The sequence below is a fragment of the Pteronotus mesoamericanus genome, unplaced genomic scaffold (genome assembly GCF_021234165.1).
Source record: "Pteronotus mesoamericanus isolate MK-2021 breed Mesoamerican mustached bat unplaced genomic scaffold, CSHL_Meso_final contig_20, whole genome shotgun sequence".
Classification (NCBI taxonomy): domain Eukaryota; kingdom Metazoa; phylum Chordata; class Mammalia; order Chiroptera; family Mormoopidae; genus Pteronotus; species Pteronotus mesoamericanus.
The window spans coordinates 42,404,786-42,420,530 of NW_026555085.1; the positions used below are offsets into that span (position 1 = coordinate 42,404,786).

The 15,745-nt window shown below is 37.8% G+C and overlaps 1 protein-coding gene across 1 annotated transcript; it reads left to right on the forward strand.

The window, feature by feature from the left end:
* The first annotated feature begins 462 nt into the window (after positions 1-462).
* TPBG (trophoblast glycoprotein) lies at positions 463-2,190 on the forward strand. Its single transcript, XM_054568850.1, has one exon. The coding sequence runs from the start codon at positions 659-661 to the stop codon at positions 1,919-1,921; it is 1,263 nt and encodes a 420-aa protein (XP_054424825.1). The 5' UTR covers positions 463-658; the 3' UTR covers positions 1,922-2,190.
* The last annotated feature ends 13,555 nt before the right edge of the window (positions 2,191-15,745 follow it).

Consider the following 15,745-nt stretch of genomic DNA (forward strand, 5'->3'; position numbering starts at 1 on the left):
CAGTGGACGAGTTTGATTTCGAAGAAAGGAGGGCGGGAGGCTGGAAGGAGATTATATATATATATATATATATATATATATATATATATATATATATATATATATATCCTAATATATAGGTCCAGAGCAGAAGCAAGACTTTGCGCGGGATGCGCGCCCCTCTCCCGGGTAAGGATGTGCGTGGCGCTGGGGGAGGTGAGGCCCTCACGGGTTTTTGGAGGGATATCTTGGGGACCGAGTGGGGACAACTTGGCTTGGATAGGCCAGTTCCTGCACTTGGAGACCTGCGGTCGCCGCAACTCCTCACGCTTATCTCCTGTTTGTCCCCAGGTCCTGCAGCGGATCCAGCGTGAGGTGCCAACAAAAGAGGCCAGAGGTGCGACCCGGGGGCAGCTGCAGAAAGAAGGGCGCGAGTTTGAGTGTCCTGACTCGCCGTGCGTACTTTCTGGAGGGAAGGGGCGGGGGAATCGCCCCGGCTGGGGAACGCCCGCTGGCAAGGAGGGGTTAGCCAAGTTCCGGTTGTGGCGTCCCTCCTCCGCTCCCACGGGAGGAAAGTTTTCTCCAGAAGCTTCCAGCCGACCCGCGCCCTCCGGGCCCAGCTCGCAAGCCTTCGGAGCGGGCGCCGTCTCAGGCCAGCTCCTGGGAGACCCGTGCCGTGATGTCTAGGGGGTGCTCCCGGGGCCCCGGCGCCGGAGACGCGCGTCTCCGGCTCGCGCGGCTGGCGCTGGTCCTGCTGGGCTGGGTCTCCTCATCCTCACTCACCTCCTTAGCGACTTCCTCCACCTCCTCTGCGTCGTTCTTGGCCTCCGCGGTGTCGGCCCAGCCCCCGTTGCCGAGCCAGTGCCCCCCGCCGTGCGAATGCTCCGAAGCGGCGCGGACCGTCAAGTGCGTTAATAGTGATCTGACCGAGGTGCCGGCGGACCTGCCCCCTTATGTGCGCAACCTCTTCCTCACTGGCAATCAGCTGGCAGTGCTCCCGGCCGGAGCCTTCTCCCGCCGACCGCCGCTGGCGGAGCTGGCCGCGCTCAACCTCAGCGGCAGCCACCTGCAGGAGGTGCGCGCCGGAGCCTTCGAGAATCTGCCAAGCCTGCGCCAGCTCGACCTCAGCCATAACCCTCTGGCCAAACTCAGCCCCTTCTCGTTCTCCGGCAGCAACGCCAGCGTCTCGACCCCCAGCCCCCTGGTGGAACTGATTCTGAACCACGTCCTGCCCCCTGCTGAAAAGCTGGGGAACCGGAGCTTCGAGGGTATAGTGGCTGCTGCCCTGCGATCTGGCCAGGCTCTACGAGGGCTCCGCCGCCTGGAGCTCACCAGCAACCACTTTCTCTACTTGCCCCGGGATGTACTGGTCCAGCTGCCGGGCCTCAGGCACCTGGACCTGCGCAACAACTCGCTGGTGAGCCTGAGTTATGTGTCCTTCCGAAACCTGACACACCTAGAAAGCCTCCACCTGGAGGACAACGCCCTCAAGGTCCTTCACAACAGCACTCTGGCAGAGTTTCAAGGCCTGCCCCAAGTCAGGGTCTTCCTGGACAACAATCCCTGGGTCTGTGACTGCCACATGACGGACATGGTGACCTGGCTCAAGGAGACAGAGGTAGTGCAGAACAAAGCCAGGCTCACCTGTGCATTTCCGGAAAAAATGAGGAATCGGGTCCTTCTGGAACTCAACAGCTCCGACCTGGAGTGTGACCCTATCCTCCCTCAATCCCTGCAGACTTCTTATGTCTTTCTAGGTATTGTTTTAGCCCTGATAGGCGCCATTTTCCTACTGGTTTTGTATTTGAACCGTAAGGGGATAAAAAAGTGGATGCATAACATCAGAGATGCCTGCAGGGATCACATGGAAGGATATCACTACAGATATGAGATCAATGCGGACCCCAGGTTAACAAACCTCAGTTCTAATTCGGATGTCTGAGAAACATTCACAGAACAAGGGCAACTATGCATGAGATGTAGACTTAATTAAGCTTTATCCTGTCCTAGGCTTGCTCCACCTCCACCCTCCACTATAGGCACCACTGACCTTGAGTGAAAGCAGTGAAGGGAATTTGCACCCTTGTCAAGTAAAGTGTCTTGGTGTGGTCTGCTGATGTAAGATGATGAACAATTGCATAGTCATTTCCCCTCTTCCCTGTCTTGGAACTCAATACGTGTGGAGGGATTTTTTCAAATTTCAGCATGAACTCCTGGCTGTCTGTTTCTCTTAGTACAATTCAAGATGTAACAAGTGTTGCAACACAGATAGCATTCAACAGAAGCTGCCTCAACTTTTTTGAGAAAAATACTCTGTTCATAAATATCAGTTTTATTCTCATGTACCTAAATTGTGAAGAAAATGATTGCATTCCATAAACTGCCTGCAGACCTTAGCAAGCTCTTCAAAATAACTCCGTAGCACACAGGAGCGCCTGCATCTGAGAGCATGCTTACATTTTACTGTTCTGCGTATTACAAAAATAACTTGCAACTTCAGATAACTTCTTTGACAAAGTAAATTACTTTTTTGGTTGCAGTTTATATGAAACTATACAGAGTTGTTTTACAAACTGCATTGAGATCCAACAGGCTAAGTTGTTGAAAAATTCAATAAAGATTCTTAAGAGAATTAACAATTGTGTTTAAGTTTGCTATTTGAAAAAAAGGCTTAGGGGCAATGATGCTGAATGGTTTTGGTTCCAATGATAATTAAGGTATTATAGCTGAGAATGAAACTGGAGCATTATCTTACATAAGTAGATTTTGGAGATAATTTTCAGATGGTGGATCCTTTCAAGATTTAAATAGAGAATTTGAATATTCATGTGAATAGACTTATGGTCCCCAAATTAATGCCATTTATGAAGCGATTTTGTGAGAGCATTATAAAGTTAGAGGGAAGAGTTGTGTATAATAAACAGTTCACAGTTTGGGGCTTTTCTAGATTAATTAAGTTTTTAGAATAGAACAAAATTATTTACTTAATAAAACTCCATATGAAATTGCTCAGTGGGTATTTAGAGTATGAAACAAATGCAGTGCAAATAAATGTATGAAAATGAAGTGTCTTAAATATAGAATATTCTAAAAGATTTTAAAATGTAAATTAAAAAAATTTTGTTAATATCATAATGTAAATTGGAACTTAGACTTTCTTGAGAATATTTTTAAAAACTATTTGTATAGTTTATCAGAGACCCTGCTAAACATATTTAAGAATTTGTTATGCTAGGATATGAATTTGAGGAAATAACCAGTAATAAGTGTCTACAGTCATAGACAAGTGTCTCAGCTAATCATAGGTTCTTATGTTCAATTCCATATTTGAGAATTTGGGGATATTTTGACTTTACAAAGCTCTATGTTGGTATATACACCTTTGTGAAGAACAAATCACATTTAAGTGTAAATAAAGCAACTGTTTCATCAGTTGACATTCTCAGTAATAGACAAGCTTTTCTTTTTCTCAAAGTTTATTATTTGCCAATTAAGCTTACTAGTAAATTCCATTAATCTCCAAGCGACTTTAATTTAGCCATTACTGCTTAACTTAAAGTGTGAGGAACTTGCATCAGTAAGTCTTAGGGCCTTCTTTCTTTCCAAATTCTGTAGTGTTTTATATTTGAAATAAAATTTACATTTCCATATTTTTATAAGTGAAATAGGATTAAATAGTACTTTAGATTCTAGAAATCTTTGCCCGTTCCTTTTTTGAATTAAATTCAGGAGTTTTCAAAATGGGGTAAAAACATGAATGTGTTACTTCTGTAGATTAGACTAAATAGAACATGAAGTTTTAACCATATTAACTTTTATACAGCTCATTTTATGAAATATTATAGTATTCATTATTTATGGTTATATTTCAGATCCTATAATTGCCTGAGAAAAGGTTAAATATATGGTACTTAATATTCCATTAAACATTTTAAGTTTTCATCAGGAATTCATAAGCTGGCTGGCTATTTTCTAAAAGAATGTCACTATTTTCTAAAGAATGAGGGAGATATTAGCTTGCCAAAAATAGTGAAAACATGTGACAAGAGCACACACACCTTAGGAATAAACTGCTGATGGACTTTCACTGGTAAGTCTGCTGATTTGTAGAGAACAAAATTGTAATATTTATAGAGTCTCTATTCAGAAGAATTATTTCTTCTTCATCATGTGATAATTTAACAGATAAAAACTGATCTTTACCTTAGATCCAGGAAAGCAGTAGATTTATTCGTCTAGCTTTTCTCTTCAACTCACTGAAGCAGAATCTGTGATTAGGTGAAGCTGAGTTGTCAGCTTTTAGGTGGGTGGCTTTTTTGAAGTTGTAACTTCTTTTTCATTCTCTTGCTTCTTTCTTTGTATGAATTTCCCCATTTGCCACAGCACTCTTTCCTATCATGCCACACCCTACTATTCCAATACATGGCAATAGAATATTCTTAAGGTAAAAAAATATTACTGTTTGAAAACAATTGCTATTGTGCCATCATAATACTCTTAAGTCTATGATCTTATTAAGGCATTTTTAGTTCCTTGGAAGATAGGTGCTATATAAAGCCATGAAGTACAGGGGTATAGGAAAAATGAAATTAAAAGTATCCACTTGAAGTATACTTGTCTTAATCACTGTTCTTTAGTACCATTATGCATTATTGCCCTTGAAACCTACAAGTAATCCATTTTTAAAAATTTATTTTGGTTGGTAATATACTCTATATTACTCAGCTTAATGAAGGTTCCAGAGAAAACATCCTTCATTTATCCTTTATATGATTCATTGGAGGAAAGAAAAAAAAAAATACATGTGTCCCCTGCTATTTGAGAGTAGAGTATTCCTATGAAACCTTTCTTAGGCTGAAATGGTGTAAAGTGAAGAAGCAATTACCATTATTTTAAAAATAAAAATCCTTTTTGGATTTCTTTTGGTTAGCAGGAATAGGTAGATGTTTCCTAAAAGTGAAGTGGCCTAACTCAAACTTTGGAAAAGCAGGGGTGGACACCTATACTTAAAAATGTAAGCACTTGATAAATTCCTCAATTTAAAAAGCTATTAAAATGTCCAATAAGTCTCTTTAAAGTGGAAAGATTTTATGATAATATAGCTGCTTGACCCTGAATTGTAACTCCCCCCTTTCAGCGTGACCCTTTGGTTTGTGGCGTTAGTACAGGGGTGGGCAACAGTAGGCTTACAGTTGCTTGTGACATTCTTTTGAGTGATAAAGCCATTGTAATAATCATAACCTGCATGTCTTATCATATGAACAACTGTACCTACTTTTGCCCACCCCAAGTTATGTATCATCAGTTTTGCTACCATGTGTGATTATGGTGATCTATAAGGCACATTTGTACCTTATAGCCGATAGATTGTTTTTTCTTACAAAATAAGTAGACTTTGAAGCACATTTGATAAAAATTTTTAAAGAAAAAAGGAGCTACATATATTCATACTGTCAATAATACACAAGAGTTTTTCTTTTTTTCCCCAGAGGTGGAGAAAAGCTTTATTGAAATAAGTGAGCAAATCAGGTGATAAATTCTTCTAAAATATCTTGATTGGCAGCAAATGTGGATTATGCTCACCTCAATATTTAATTAGAAACAACTTACCTCTTCATTTCTGTCTTTTTAATTAAAGTGGATGTGAAAAAAAAAGGTTCAAGTGAACTGTGATTGTTTGTTTTACTCTGTCCCTTTTGGGCTAATGTTCCAACACGGGGCTTAACATTCTTGAGGACATTAGAGGCTTTCCAGCTGTAGTTTGGTGATCTTTCATATCATTTCTGCTTTCCATTTAAATTTTTCTCTAAAGTCTACACTGGAAGAGACACCATGAGGATTTACAAGGTTAAGAACAGTTTGGTACGTGCTTCTTTCTGCTCCAGAATGTAGTCAATCATCCAGCCTTCAGAGAGCAGCATCATAAAGTGGAGATGGACATTTATTAGGGGAGATTCTGGTTTCACTTTTTCACTTATGCAAGGATTTTTCACAGTAAAGGAGAGGGAAGGGAGGATATTATATTTCTACAGAATTTGAAATAGTTTAAGAAAATATATTTGATATTGTCCAGGAGATACTGCCTCCTAGATGGAAAAAAGCAAAAAAAAAAAAAAAAAAAAAACACAAAAACCAAAACCCCCCAGCTCTTTGAGAATGTTTCATACAGTTATTTTTCTGTTCTTATTCTTAGAAACATTTGATTTTAAAATGTAGGCTGGTTTTATTTTGTGTTTTATCTTAAAATATTTTAGCAGCTCTATCTTGTCATGGATTAAAAATAACTAGATTTTAAAAAATATTTAACATATGATTTATGTAATTTTGACAAGAATAAGAAGTCTTAGTATTTCAAAACTGGAAGACTCTTAGCTGTGCCAAGCCCAGTCTCCCATTCTGCAAGTAAAGAAACTGGTAAGGGTGACACAGCATAATGCCATATGACACCCAGGACTAGATCTCAGGTTCCAGACCTTCTCGTGCTCTTTTTGCCACATGATGGCATTACAAACTACCTGCCGTTAGACCTTTGAAGTACCCCAGGCTAATAAAAAATGGCAATTGCTGTGAATTTGTTTTATTGTTTTTGTTTTGAACTCGTAACATTCACTGTTTCAGTTTGCTCTGAATTTCTCTTCTCATGAGTAAAAATTACTCTGTTTTAGATTCCTGACATGCTTCAATATGTTTGAGATAATTTTGTCATGGCAATCTTTTTATTATAAAGCTTCTCTGAGTCCATGATATGATAGGAAACATTTTGGACATTTAATGTTGATAATCCTTTTGAAAAGAAAAATAAAATTATGGAAGGCTGTGCTAGTGCGTGTAATTTCATCTTAAAAGAGGAGTTAACTCAGCTGGTGGGAACACTAAACAAATGAGACCAAGTTCATTGCCACAGAGTCATTCAGTCACCAGGTGAGACAGCCAGCTTTGCGGACTCCGGTCTGCTCTCCAGGCCCACGCCCACTCCAGGTGCATGCTAACCGTCCATCCTCTGAGGGCTGAGACCAAACAGGGAATCTAAGCCAATGCAAATCCATTATCACCCTGGAAAACCAGTGGAGGGACTGGCCAAACCGTGGCAGCACTGCTGATAGGCCAGTTTACCATCTACATACGCAGGACTGGAGAGGAGGGAGAGAAGGGTCCCACAGGTCACAAAAGGCTTTTCATTTATATGAATTTTGGGAAAAAAATATACCCACCATGGGTGCCTTTTAATCTATTACATGGGAAATTAAATTAGGTTTGCCTTACTACTTGAAAATGAGGTTTAGGATACAGGTCATGATTACTCTATCATAAACATGTATGCAAATATTTATAAAAACAAATGCAGTTTATGTTTAGCTGACATTTTGTGATAATAGGAGTTGTTTGGGGGGTCACAGTTTAACTTGGTTAATGTAAGGATACGACTGTTTTTAAGGAAGCAAAAGCTTAAGACCAGCTGTAATACTTTTAGTGAAAAGTAAATATTTAATAACATGTTTTAAAGAACCTGAGCATGCTACCAAGACAGGCTTATTTTAAAATGGACATTTGTAGATTTCCTGACTCTCCTTGCCCCTTCACAGCCTTCTTTCTACTTTTGTTTTCTTCCCCCAAAGAGAACTGTGATACATAACATTTCAAGGTTACTTCTTACACACTGGAGAATTAGATTGACCGAGATATTAGGTGAGTCAGTGTACAAATATACATTGCTCTGTATGAAACAGTTTCTCTCAGTTTTACAACACAGTAAATTGTTTTCAAAGAAAACTTTATCTTTCTATCACACACATTTTGTGGTTATTGTTACAGATCATGGCAAACACATGCCTATAAACTCTTGAAAGACACATTTTTAAATTAACTCATGTTTCTTACGGAGTATTTAAAAACACAAGGGGCGGGAGGGCACCAGGCATAATCCTATCACTAAGGAAAAAGTGCATTAATTTTAAGATAAACTGCCTTCTGTTTATACAACATTGTATCTTGCCTTTTCACTTACAATGTTGTGAACATTTCCTACTATCATTAAAAACTATTTTAATATCTAGTTTTAAAGTATTGCAGACAATCACATATTTTACACATAAGGATATTTCCAACAATCTTAACTAATGTTCTAATAAACATTGTACCTACCTGTGTTTTTAAAGCTCCCATTTTTCACTTAAAATAGATCCTTGAAGGAGAATTACTGCATCAGAAGGTATAATCTCTTTTTTGTAACCACTAAAAAATATTTGTGATGTATATTTACAGTAGGAATATTAAATGGAGATCAGCATAGTTTACTATATAGTTTAGGAGTCTCACATCAAGAACAGGATTTAGCACAGAAACATTAAGTTGCTAATTAAGTTGCTAAGTCACTTTTTAATTCACAAATGTCTACTCTTTATTAAAATAACAAAATTAGAGAATAGTTAAACTCATATGCCAGTTAAGAGATAGAGAAGGAGGTGGAGAGAGGAGAGAGAGAAAGATTATCTAGTTATAAGTTAGCAAGCAATTTTCAAGACATTATGCCTTTACCTGGATTCTACTCTTTTTAGATGGGTTTTCTGTGTGTACTTAGACTTAATATTGAGTTCATGTCTGTGATTTAATTGTGCTAATCTTACTGTTAATTTGCTTTAAAATTTCAGTGAAGTCCTATAAACTCACCTATTTATTCAGTTCAGTCAATATTTATTACATGTTTTCTACATACAAGACACTGTTGTTGCATTGGATTAAAAAAATGTTTCTAAACTCATAGATACAGAGAACATTTTGATGGTTTCCAGATGGGAAGGGATTTGGAAGGATGGATGAAAAAAATGAGTTTCTGACAAAATTGTTTCTGATCCAATAGAGAGAATAAGTAGTGTTAATAGCTAACATTTTATAGAGTGCTTACTGTGAATCGAGCACTAGGCAAAACTCCTTTCACATGTAAGATCTTATTTCCTCTCATTTGAAGAAGAGATTGAGACTTAGAAAGGATGGGTGATCTGTCCAAGAACAACTAGATAACAAGAATCCAATGTGGGAATTTTTTATTTTTTTGTCTTTTTTCAGGATCCATGCTCTTAACCTCTGAACTTTAAGAGCAATAAGATGTTACCAACTTTGTTATAGAGTAGAACATGATAAAACACTAATTCAAATAATTCAAACAGAAATTCAAATAATATGATATGGAGTTCAAAGAAGGGAAAGAGTTTTTCTGGTTGGGAAATTCAGAAAATAAGTCCATGGGGAAGTTAGGTTTTAAGATGATCTTGAAGAAGAGATAAAGAGAGATGGAGGTGCAAGAGAGAACTCAGAACAGAGGGAACTACATAAGCAAATGTTACTGTTCTGGAAACAGTAACTTTTGAAGCATTATGTTTGTAAAGGAGTATAGTGGAGAGTGGACTAGAATGATGAGTCTGTAGCTATGGTAAACAGTTTCTATCTAATTCAGTGGGCAGTGGGGAGCTGTTGGAGATCTATGAGCGGGGAGATAATATGCATAGATGCGATTGTACCTTGGAGTGTCAAATCAACACTGGAAGACTCATGATGCCAAACATGCGTTAAAGAGAGGATGAAAAGGTTTATTACTCCAATAATGGGATTTTCTGGGAGATTAGGGCTTGGTTATGTTTTTTGTGATTGGGGGGTAGGGTCAGAATGAGGCTTAGGGTTTTTATGGTTTTAACTATGAAGCATGTGACAAGGGATGAAGCTCATGGGCCTTCTTATGGGCTTGCTCAGATGCAGGACAAAAATTGGGAGGTGGGGGGATGGGGCTTGAAAGCTGTCAGTACTCAGACATCACAAATGGAGTCAGATTCAATTATAATTCGCCACTAATGTTTGATGACTGACATATGCTATGTTCACTACATTGATTTTGCATTTGTTTAAGTAAGTCAGCTCTTCATGAGGCTTACAGAATGCATCCAAAAAGGGAGGTGAAAGTTCCGTTGAATGCTTTGTCTGAGAGTCTGTGGTGTGCATTTTGAGAAGTGAAATGTATGCCTTGGTTATCATGAATAATGCTTAGAACTCTGAAGGGGATAAGAAGTATGTCGATGAGGCTTTTGATTTTGGCATTTTTATGGGCAGACATGTGTACCCTTGATTTATATTTTGAGTATCTGTGAGGCAAGAAATTCCCAGGTTTTTAACCCAAGGAAATTGATCTTGGAAGGCTAATGTGGCAGTAATGAAGGGAGAGACAGGAGACAAGTGACTATTTCAGCAGTTTAGCTAAGATTGTCCTTTATAGTGATTTTTAACTCACAAATTAAAAAAAAAAAGTTTTCCTGGTAAAGTCTAAAGCTGCCATTATTTAAATTTTTTTTCTTTTATTGATTCCATACAGAGAAGGGAGGGAAAAAGAGAGGGGGAGAAACATTTATTTGCTGCCTCCTGTACACGCCCCAAATGAGCATTGAACCCACAAACTGGTAGGTGCCCTGATTGGGAATTAAATCAGTTTGTGGGATGACACTCAACCCTCTGAGCCACAGCCAGCCAGAGCACGATGTTGCCATTATTTATTAAGTCTGTTCTTAGGGCCAGTTGTTTTTGATCTCTAAATGCATGAATGGAGGAGATTCACTTTATCTAACAGCCAGGTCATTCCCTACTCTATCCCTTCTTTTTCTCTTACTTCCTTTGATAAATGTTCTAATGAGAAAAGAATTTACCAAAGAAAATGCTTGAACAAATCTGCAATCTTATTAATTTAATACTGGCTAATGAAGTTAAATGTTGGGTGCTTTATGTTCTAATAGCCCTTATAGTAAGTTGATCCCATATAAGTAGGATAGTTTTTAGTGAGCATTATAATACATACTGCAGAGACATTTTATATTACTTAAGGAAGTGCTTTTTATTTATTGACATATTTCATAGTTCCTTATGTCATATTCATATGCTCCAGGTATAATTTTAAGTGCTTTATTAATATTAAATCATTTTTCCTCTTAGTAGGGCAATATGGCAGGGACTATTTCATAGATGAGGAAACTGCAGCCTTTAGAGGTAAAATAATCTGCTCACATTCACACAACTAGTAAGTAATAGAGCTGGAATTTCAACCCAGATTCTTAGAACTTGAGTCTGGCTCCAGAGTCTATATATTAACCACTCTGTCATATTGCTTCTCACATGTACCATAATAACCACAATGGTATAGTTTCTCAGAGAAGTTAAAAATGTATAACAGGTTTCTCTTTAACAAGTATGGTATATGGGATTATCGGATAAGTGACCCATTAATTTAAATTTCAAAGTCTTTAGTTTTTCTTTTTATTATACTCACCCAAGGACATTTTTTCATTGTTCTTAGAGGAAGAGGAAGGAAGGGAGGAAGGGAGAGAGAAAAACATCAACGTGAGAGAGAAGCACTGACTGGTTGCTTCCCGTATGCAGAATGGGGATCGAATCCACAACCTTTTCATTATGGGACGATGCTCCAACCAACTAGGCCACACCAGCCAGGGCTACTTTTTCATTTCTTAATGTTAAACTATAAACACAAGATTACAACATTTCAGTAATATTTAATGCATATGAAAAAATGGTAATAAAATAATATAAAGTCCAGAAAACGACATTATATGCTTGGAAAAAAACACCATGAGAATTCAATTTGCAAATCTAAAACAAACAAACAAAAAATCACAATAGCTTAAAAAGGAAACACTTTCTCTAAAAGAGTAGTAATACTATTTTACTTTCAATATCTAGGTGGGTTTATAGATTTGTGACTTTAAATGACCAATTTTATGCTATTGGCTATATCTATTTTTGGGAAATTTTTTTCCACAAAGTGAAACAGTTTTGAACATAGGTATGAGACCAATGTAGATAAATCAGACATTTCAAGCCATGAATGTTTTGACCTTAATGATCTGATCTGAGGTCAGCATGTATAATATAAATCAGATGGGTGTGAAGTTCTTCCTGTTAGAGTTTAGAATAGTTTGTCATGTCATTTCAGCTTAATCTTGGCTGGACAGTTGCCTTCTGGAAGGAGAAGGAGCATTCCTGCCCTTCTTCTGTGTCTGCCAGGGTGTTAATCCCAGTGTCCTTACCGAAGCCCAACTTTAGGGATTCCTCTGCCACCTATGTAAACTGTCCCTGATGTGTACTGTAATAAGGATGCTTTTCAAATAACCTTCATTTTCACATACAAACCACCTTCTTACTATTTTAACTGACTTTATTGGCTGTACCACAAAATCTGTACCCAGTCCCAAGAAACCAGTTTTTCAATTAACTTAACTTTTTGAATAAAATACAAAATGCATTTTTAGATTGACTTGACTTTTCTTCCCCTACACTTGACTGTTCTGCTTGTGCAGGTTGCCACAGTGTTAGTTTGATGATCTTTGGCAAAAGATGTAGCAATACAAATCAAAAGCAAAGAGCCATTAACTCAGAGTTTTCCATGTACCTCATCTCCTCCTTGGTTGGAGAAAAGTTACTTTGGCCTTGGGAAGACTTGACTTAATCCTGTCATCTCTGATGTAGGAAAAAAATGGCATTTAACTAAACACAATCAACAATGTTGTTTAGAATATTTGACAATTTGTTACTCTCCTTTGTTTTGCTTGAGACACTCAATATGCAGCCAGAATTTTGCCAATAGAACCGAGTACAGAGTCACTGTTCCTTGTCTAGATGAAACTAGTTTTGGCCAATGTTCAAGTTGAGTTGGGTTCCAAGCTGGATTGAGGCTTGACTCCAGAGGACTTTGCTACTGGCAATGGCTCCTGGATTCCCTCACCAGCTCCTAAGGTTTTGCAAATACTGTCATCTCTGGGGAAGACCAAGTGCATTAATTTGAGTTAGGTTCAGCAGAAAATTCAATAAAGATACATTGATCTCTGTCTCTTAAAAGTTTGCAGATTTAAAGTCCGGAAGTGGTATGGTAGCTTTGTTCTACAAAATCCTCAGCAACTCATGATGCTTCCAACTCGTTGTTCCTTCATAGCTAGTGGCAGCCCTAATCCTTTTGGTCTAAGTTGGCTTCAGTCTGTGATCCCCTAAGAATGAGTCCTCGGGAGCCTTACTTCATTCAGTAGCAAGTGGACCAGTCTTGAGAAATAGCACATTCACCAGGATGCTAATTGGAGTGGGGCAGGGGCAAATAGAGGGGTAAGTTCAGCCTCTCTATATTTTTAATTTTGTTTCTGATTCTTATCCATGCAGTTTGCTTATTGAAAAGCAGAGTTTGTATTTTTTGTGAATATGGTGAAAGCTCTGAGTTTCCTTTTGGGTTGTGTCTTTTTTCTTCCTGTAGCTAAAATAAATAATCTACCTGGCTCAAATTAGGGAGGTTTTCAGTTCAGGAAATATTTATTCAAGACTTTCTAAGGGTCAAGGACTGTGTCAGAGGATATGAAGAATAAAGGATGAATAGGATAGAGTCTGTGAATTCCTATAGTTAAAATTAGGCAAGAATACAGGTAACTATAATACAAAGCAAAAGTATAAATACAAAGGTAGGCAGTGTGTGCAAAACTGAAGGAGAGACTAACTTTTACTGGATGACTCAGTAAAGGCTTCATGGAGTATGTCATTGGATGTGGGCTTTGGAGGGCTGGAAGACTAGAGGACTAAAGACAACTGTTTGTTACTTACATAATTGTCATCCCCATTCTTCCATTCTCCTCCTAGATAGTACAGCCCACCTTCCAGGTTAGAGCCTTACATATCTTGCCTTCTTTGAAGCTAGAGAATGGGTGTGGGTGGTACCTTTTAATTAGCACCTTAGCAGAGGGGATGCTGGAAAAGGTTTTCCTTCCCTTAGGAAAAAAAAAGGCATATGAGGGGAACTCCCCACCCTTTCCCTTTCGATATAGACGTAGGAGGATGTGATGTCTGGAGCAGTGGCAGCTATTTTGTGTCTATACGGAACCAAGCCTGAAGACCATGGCCAACATGCTGAAGACAGCAAGGCAGAATGATAAAAAGCACAGGGCTCTTTCTATCTCAGAACTTTTTGCTCTGTAAGGTAATAAGTGTCTGCATTGTTTAAGGCACAGATAAGTATTCTATTACAGGAAGCTGTAAGTATCCTAACTGACAGAGTAGGATTTTTTTCAGGCCATTTGGCATTATAGTGGGATAAAGTGGTGTTGGAGAGAGAGAATTTTAACAGAAACAGTGTGAACAAAGTGTGGAATGGGAAAACTCAGATTACATTAGGGAAATATACTGGTTGGAGCAAAGAGAAGAGAGGATGGCAAGAAGTGAAGGTAACTGGTAAAAGAGTCTGGGACAGAGCGTGGAAGAATGTGTAGCTATACTTCACAGTTTAGAATTTATTCAATAGGAAATGGTGAACAGTTGGAGGTTTTTGAGCAGAGAGAACTATAATCAAAACTATGCTTATTTTTTTAAAAAAAGATCTCCACATACTTGTATGTGATTATCACTGTAAGTGGTTATATTTTTCCCCTTTTGAATTTTCTCCATCCTGTCATAAGGAACATATAATTTACAAAGTCAAGAAGAAGAACAGGCTATTAGGCATTTTATACCACTGCTAGTTAAACTTTACATTAGTGCTTAACAATTTTAACTGCAGAAAGTAGTTTCCCTCTGATTAACTGCCTCATTTAAGCATCTCTAGAATTAAAATATTTGATATTATGGAAAATTTGCAGATGAGAAGAATCCTTATCAGAGAGGCTCATTTTATTTTAGTATGTAATTATTATGTAGTTTTACTCTGAGTTGAAACACTTTTTGTTTTTTAATAACTTTTTTCATTAAAAATAATAAATTCATCATTGTTAAATATTTGGGAAATTCAAAAAATTGGGCACAAGAAATAAATCAGCATTTTTCCTTTCTCCTCAGAATACAATTTTCTTTAAGGTTTTTTCCCCTGAACTAATTTATTTTTAAAAACTTGAAGGTGATATATTAAAATATTCAAATTTAAGTTGAAATATGTAATTGGAACATGTGCATGAGCCAAATAGATCTGAAAATAGAATATTATATCTGAAAACAGCAAAATAGAAGCATATTATTCACTAGGTGTTTTATTTGATTTTGGCAAATGAAGGCAGACTAAGTTGGAGTAAACAAAACAGTTGCTTTTCCTTTGTAAAAACTTAGCAAATCCTCAATTTTGTTTTGGACTTCCAGAAAGACAGTCACAATCCAGCAGAGGTTACTCTTGTTTTGAACAAAGCTTTTTTCACAATTTTGCCAGAGGACTTACAGCATAATTCTGCTGTCATAAATTCTGAAAATACTTTATGCAAGGCACAAAGTACTATATGACAAATGAGGGCAAAATAATAACCTCTGCCCATTTAAAAATATTGCATCAGACAAAACTAGCTCTTGCCGTTATGTTTGGCATCAAGAGTTATTCCTTTATTCTGTAATTTGTGATTTGTGATTTGCTTATTATAGATTGTTTGGGACCATTATAATTAACCTCCAAATGTACAGAGGGGATGTCTAGAAAAAAATTAGAATCACCTTAAAAACCTGTTATACTCATTATATTGAACTGGTTTAAATATTAAAAGTTTAAAATTTAGAATTTTAAAAAATACTTGGGCCTAACATTAATAATTAATTCTGAAAAACCTAAAACCCATTACTCCTTTATAAGAAATACGTGTAGCTGTGTTTAGACCAATGCTGCTCACACTCTAGTATGCACACAGATCATCTATAGTGCTTGTTAAAAATTTAATTTCTGATTCAGAACCTCTGGGGTGGAGCCTGAGATGCTGCATTTCTAACTATCTCA